Source organism: Callorhinchus milii, unplaced genomic scaffold (genome assembly GCF_018977255.1).
Source record: "Callorhinchus milii isolate IMCB2004 unplaced genomic scaffold, IMCB_Cmil_1.0 Scaffold29, whole genome shotgun sequence".
Classification (NCBI taxonomy): Eukaryota; Metazoa; Chordata; class Chondrichthyes; order Chimaeriformes; family Callorhinchidae; genus Callorhinchus; species Callorhinchus milii.
This window is the reverse complement of record NW_024704770.1, coordinates 832,635-839,347: the sequence shown is the minus strand read 5'-3', so window position 1 is coordinate 839,347 and position 6,713 is coordinate 832,635. Positions and strand designations below refer to the sequence as shown.

At 46.7% G+C, this 6,713-nt stretch overlaps 1 protein-coding gene across 1 annotated transcript; it reads left to right on the top strand.

Annotated features, from left to right (window-relative positions):
• The first annotated feature begins 337 nt into the window (after positions 1-337).
• On the top strand, positions 338-1,164 carry LOC121851098 (probable G-protein coupled receptor 139). The gene is made up of 2 exons (XM_042344615.1): positions 338-711; positions 792-1,164. Exons 1-2 carry the CDS (start codon positions 338-340, stop codon positions 1,162-1,164), a joined length of 747 nt encoding a protein of 248 aa, XP_042200549.1.
• Positions 1,165-6,713: the final 5,549 nt, after the last annotated feature.

Here is a 6,713-nt window from a genome sequence, read left to right as displayed (position 1 = left end):
ATTTAGGGTAAATAATTTGTTTNAAAAAAGAGTGATTTCAATCACCAACTGTTTGTGGGACACTGCTGTGCGCCATTGGCTCTCATGTTTATGTCCACGAAATATACACTTTACAGGATATTCGTTGAAGTACTTTGAAACATCTCGAAGAAGTGTCAAAGTGCTATATCAAATGCAAGGATTATTCTTATTATATGTGTGTGACTTAGTGCAAACAATTAGAATATTAGATGTTCCTAATTTGTTCCTCTTCCTTACAGCCAACTTGCTGACAATTGCCATACTGCTCCGGGGAAGATGTGGCCTCTCTGAAGGTGTGTCCCTCTACCTCTTGGCTATGACGACGGCAGATTTACTGGTGCTGATTTTCCATGTTGTGATATATTTCATTTTCCGTTACTATTTCTACACATCGTTCCTGGAGTACACACCGGTATGTCGCTTAAGTGAAGCCACGAACTACATCCTGGTGGACTGCTCGGTGTGGCTGACGGTGGCCTTCACTGTGGACCGCTCTGTAGCAATCTGTTACCCAAAGCTCAAGGCTCAGTACTGCACACTGAGAACTGCACAGTTGATCACTGCCGCCCTGTGTGGGCTGAGCTGCCTGAAGAACATAGCCGTATACTTTAAGTTTGAACCTTACTACGTCATAGACAAAGTGCCCAGAGGTTGTAGCACAAAACCCACCTACTACACGTATCCAGGATGGTTAGCCTTCGATTGGCTTGACACTATTTTCTGTCCGCTCGCCCCCTATTTCCTGATAATGATAATTTTCTGACTGTCAGGCATGTGCTGGCAGCCAACAGGAAACGCAGGGCTCTGCTGGGACACAGCAGAAAGGAGGGCAGCAGTGACCCCGAGCTGCAGAGTCGGAGGAGATCCATTATTTTGCTCTTCGCCATCTCCGGGAGCTTTGTGCTGCTGTGGATGCCATACGTTGTCTTCTTCCTATACTGCAGGAGCACAAACTCTGACTATGAGCAACACCCATTCACTCACCCGCTGCAGATTGCTTCATTCACTGTGGATATGTTCCAGTTGCTCAGTTCCGGCACTAACACTTGCATTTACGCGTTGGCTCAGACGCGATTCAGGGAGGAGTTAATCAATGCCGTTAAGTACCCATTTAAATGGATCATGAATTTGTTTCGAAAATAAACTGCAAAATAAAATTGACTAATAGTGCAACTGTGAATCTGTCTGTGTGTTTTTGTTCGTGGCTATTTTATTGTGAAGTCAAAGATAAGAGCAATAATTTCAATATTTTAATGTTAAGATGAGTATCTCAGTCACGTTACAAGTTAATAATAATATTAATGCAAATAATAAACAGCTTGCATTTGATATAGCACTTTATCACTTTGCTGTGAAATTGAAAGGAGCTTCACAGGATATATTTTAAAGCGCAGTGACTATGTTCTGTTGGTGAACACACAGCCAAGTTTCACACAAGTATATCTCACAAAACACAACCATCTGTTACAACCGTATTGAGATTATTGATAGTGGCGCCAGTAGAAAAGGAGAGGCTGAAGGTTTCAGTAAGTAGATGGACAAATAGGTGGAGATGAAAGGTAAGGATGGGATCGAGGGAGCTGGTGGTGGATTTTGTATGGGTTATAATGGTTGTGAGAGAGGAGGAGGGGGACAGGTTTGAAGGTGTGGGAAGATGGATGGAGAGGGACCGGAGTGTCAGGGGGAGATGGGGATGGAGTTGCATTTAGAAGGGCAGAGGTAGCTTAACAAATGCCCTCAATTTTGCTGTTGGTTGGTAGTGGAGATGTCCCTCAGTTTGTCCTCGTCTTTCAAGATTACGATAGAGTAGAAGGACAATTTATCAAAGGCAATGCGGAGTGGCAAGTTTGAATGTGGTCCAGCCAGAGCTGCCGATGGACCATTAAATTATATTTGAAACAGGTACTTGTGTCGGCAAATACCTGTAGTTAGAAGGAGCGAGATGGCTGGTGCCTCAAGATTAATTGCCTGAGGAGGAGACGGTTTAGGAGGAGAGGGTGGGCCGGGGGGATAGGTTTGTCAAAGGCATTGAGAGTGGTGGAGAGGGTGCTATGGGGGACAGCAATCGAGGAGGGTAAATCATTACAGGAGGAAGCGCAGACAGGCATGAGCTCAGATGACTCCAGCAGAGAGGGAGTGGGAGGGAAAAAATTTCCATGGTTGTTAGGAGAAGGGTGTGGATTGAATAGTGGTGGGAGAGGGATTGAGCAGTTAAAGGAGTGAAGCAGTGCTCCGAGGTTGATTTGTCGGTGATGCTGGAGTCTGAGATGCTGAGGCCCGGAGCAGTTACTTGCTCAAGCGGGTGGCCATGGACGTGGTTGGCAAAGTGATGTAGAGAGAAAGGTTTTGAGAGGAGAAAGGAGAAGTTGGTGGAGATAGCGCTAAAGTGGATGAAGAGCAGGTTGAAATTGCCTAAGATGAGGAGGCATTCATAGCAGAGGCAGAAGAAAGCTGGAAGGGTGGGGATGTCAGAGAGTAAGGTGGTAGAGGTTTGGGGGGCGATCAATGAATAGAATTTTGTGGGAAAGTTTGGAGAGATGTAAGAGTGTAATGAGCTCAAAGGAGGGGAAGAAACCAGACGAATAAGGAGATAGGGCGAGTGAGGTCATTGTGGATAGGTCACGGGGTTTGGTGGAAGGTATAGCCCGGTCATGTGGACTCAGTCAGGGGGATGTTGTCACCTGGGTTTCTGGGATAGCGAGAATATCCGTGTTTCTATTAACAAGTAGGTCGTTGACATTGAGCGCTTTGTTGAAAAGGGAGCGGACACTTTGTAGGGCAAAGTGGAGGGGAGAGTTAGCCGAAGAATGTGTGAGATGAAAGGGATTGACAAGGAAGGTGGGATTGTGGGTAAGGGAGGAGAGATTTGCCCCTGGGTTCTGGGGCCAGTGGGCCTTGTGGCGATAAATGGGGATGGGATAGTCAGCGCGGCCGACTGATGGAGGACTCCCAGGCTGCAGGAAAGGGAGGTTGTGCGATGGCCAAGTGGGTATAGGAGGTGAGGAGGACAGCGGGAGAGGAGGACTGAATTGGAGTGATGCAAGAGGTAGGACAGGGATTGGGGTATTTTGGGCGAAAACAGCTCAGGTCAGGGGCAGCAGCCGAATCTCCCAAGGGGGGACTCGAGGCAAGGGCTGGGGCAGCATAGTCAGGGCATAGGCAAGGAGAGCGCAGGGGCTTGAGGAGAAAGCAAAGGGTGGGGAGAGGGGTAGGGCACTCACTGTAGTATTTACCAGGCTGCCCGACCTGGAAAATAACGCAGAGAATTTTAGGGAGAAAAGAGAAGAAGGGAAGGATAGAATAATAAACACTAGACTACACCTGGTTCTAGTCATTCAAAACTGGTTGCGGAAAAAAAATTACATGTGGAGTTTTGGTCGTTGGTTCAGGCTGGAGATGTTTAAATGGCATCGCCGCACCTGAACCTACTAATGGCCACGACCCCCATATCTGTTCCCACTCAACCCACCGGTGGCCGCACCTGTGCCTTATACTTTCCTGAATTAGGTAAGTAGGACGTGTCCCTCCAGGGAGAGAGTGTATATTTAATTCCAACAATCCCCGTGTAGATGGGATGCATGGGATTCTCTGTTTGATGCGGTTGCTATTAAACATGGTGATAGGTTTTCGCATGTGTCAGGCACTTGGTTGAGCTAAACAAAGTAAGACAATGTATGTTACACATCTTTCCCGGTCTTCTACTTAAGGATTTAACCATAAATTTAACTGTGGAGTATTGTATCTCGGTGGATAAAGCACTTGCCTCAAAAGGAAAGACCTGGGTTTGATACCTGGCAGCATGAAACCTTGGGCAAGTTTCCTTACTCCACAAGCCTGAAGATAATCCATCAAGAACAAAAAAGGAAATTTGTCACTTCAATCCATGACTGTTTGTGGGACACTGCTGTGGGCAATTGGCTGCCGGATACCAACAGCATAAATACAGTCAATTAACTTGAATTCAAGATCCTCATCCTCGCCTACAAGGCCATTCACGGCCTCGCTCCCTCCTACCTCTCCGACCTACTATTCACCTACTTACCTGCCCGTACCCTTCATTCCTCTGTCTCCGGACTGCTCCACATCCCCCGCCCCAACCGCCCGACCATCGGTGGCCGGGCCTTCAGCCTCTCAGCCCCGAGGTTCTGGAACTCTATCCCCCAGTGCCTTTGCCGCTTCCTCCCTTTCCTCCTTCAAGGCCGGTCTCAAGACCTTTCTCTTTGACCGTGACTTCAGCTCCCCTCTCAACTCTCTACCCCTTCCTCACTCCCTCCCTTCCCTCCCCTCACCCTGACCATCTCCCCCCTCCTCGCTTCCTCCTCACTTCCCTCCCCTCACCCTGACCATTTCCCCCCAATGCTCAGGTCCTGACCCAACTGTACAGCGCCTTGGGACGTCCTCCCGAATGTGTGGTGTGTCGGTGAATGTGACAGCCAATTGACCTGAGGTCCCAACTTTGCCTGTTCAAGTAGACGTCAAAGGTCCCACTGCGCTAATTAAAAAGAGAAGGGGATTTCTCTCCCAGTGTCCCGGCTGACAATACCCCAGAGAGAACTGATCACACCACACAGTCTCTAAAGTTTACATTGAAATACTTTGAAGCATTTTGAGAAGCGAATCCAGATGGAGGACAGATTGATCGGATGAAAGTCTCCAAATTGAGGCATTATAGTTTTATTAATATTATTATTAAAGTATGTTTTGGATTTACTTTTTTACTCCAAATTAAAATGCCCGACGGATAATTCAGCCATTCTCTCCATGTTCCCAACTCTCTGGAACTCCATCCCTCCTCCGACATTTTAAGCTCATGACCTATCTCTTTGACTGCGCTTTCTTTCGGTCATCATTTCCCCTCTCCGCTCTTTTCTCCCACCAACCTCCTTCCAGCTCAGGTGCCAGCATGTTAAATGCTATGAGACGTCCTCCCAATGTGTAAGATGCTGCGTAAGTGTAAACTATATTGCATTGTAAGTCAAGATAGTCACAGACCAACAGAGGGTGACATTGGCAGAGTAACAAAAAGTTGGAAGTGCAAGTGAGTTGGAAACACAATTAGGGAATCAGTGGCCATTGATTGGGTCAAAATGCACCGGGGAAAAATAATGCAATGCAACTTTACATGTACACAGCCCATTTCATGTTGGAGGGAGTTGGAAGATATTCAAAAATCCTGGCTTCGCACCATAGATGGGGCGGGTCCCTGGTTGGAGGGGAGAGTAAAGATGACTGATTATAATTGGAGATCGAAACTAAGTTGTGCATCGCTTCGGTGAATGTTAGGGAGAGATTGGATATGGTGAGATGGGCTGAACCACAGGAGAGAAGATGTTGATGGGAGCCAAAGAACATGGCTTCCATCTTGACAATGTTCATCTGAAGGAATGCTGACGACCTTTTTTTTTCAACTGTGCGTTTTGGCACCTTCCTCCCCCTCCCCTTGGCTCAGCCCCGAGATTACTGGATGACCTAGGTTTAATGTCTCAGGTGAAGGACGGCATTTCCACGAATAGAGCAATGCCCCATCTGCCCCTACGCTTCGCCTTCCAGCACGGCATTGCAGTGTCAGCTTAGACTGTGAGCTCAATGTCCTAATGGGGGCTTAACCGCATGAACTTTTGACTCAGAGGCGAGAGTGCTACCAACTAAGCCAAACTGACAACAAAATCACAATGTTATTTTCTTGTCAGAGATATTTACTGGTAGTTAAATACCCATATGAATAAACTATTCTCTTCGCTGATAAAAGTTAATGGTGTTTGTTCACTCACCTGTAACTAACACCAATTATTATGCAACTAAGTAGGTCTCAGCAGAGGATTCCTTTGGTTGATATAAGAGAGTGTATTTTATGCCCCACAAGTCATTGATGCTGTGAGAGTCATTTGCTCACTGGAGTCAAGAAGATGGCTTATGCATTAGTTGCAGAGATAGCTTTCATTTTTTACCATATTCTGGTAATGATAGGACTCCCTGGTAATACAGTTTGTATCTTCTGAATATTCCAACCTTACTGTTCGGCCGCTCCCTTTGCTCAAATGGCACTGGCCTGCTTCCTCTCCCCCGCTCCACCAGTCCCACCATCAATGAGTGGATTTCCAGCCTATCTGTCCCCTACTCTTTGGAACTCCATCAGAGTCCTTCCGACTCATCTCCTATCTCACTACATTCAAACTCTATCTTAAGTTCTACCACGTTGAATCAAACTTTCCGTCAACTTTCCGCTCCCCACCTCCCAGGGACCCACACACAGCTTGGGTGCGAAGCCAGGATTGTTGAGTACCTTGGGACTCCCTCCAACATGAAAGGTGCTGTGTAAATGTAAAGTTCCATTGTATTATTTTTTTCTCCTGTGAATTTCCACCCAATCTTTGTCCACTTATTCCCTAATTGTGCTTCCAACTTATTTGCACTCCCAACTCTTTGTTATTCTGCCAATGTCACCCTCTGTTGGTCTATGACTATCTTGAATTACAGTGCAATATAGTTTACACTTACACAGCGGCTTTCACATTAGGAGGAGGTCTCCTCGCATTTAAAATGCTGTCACCTGAGCTAGAAGGAGGTAGGTGGGAAACGAAGAGAGTGGAGAGGGGAAATGATGAACGAAAGCGACATCAAAGAGGTAGGTCTTGAGTTTTAAATGACGGAGGAGGGATGGAGTTTCAGAGAGTTGGGAATGTGGAGAAAGT

What these genes read in the sequence shown, in the direction of transcription:
- LOC121851098 (XM_042344615.1), top strand. Translation starts at nt 338, where the DNA reads ATGACGACGGCAGATTTACTGGTGCTGATTTTCCATGTTGTGATATAT. An exon ending in TACTACACGTATCCAGGATG is followed by an intron (nt 712 to 791) that starts GTTAGCCTTCGA and finishes TCTGACTGTCAG; the next exon opens with GCATGTGCTGGCAGCCAACA.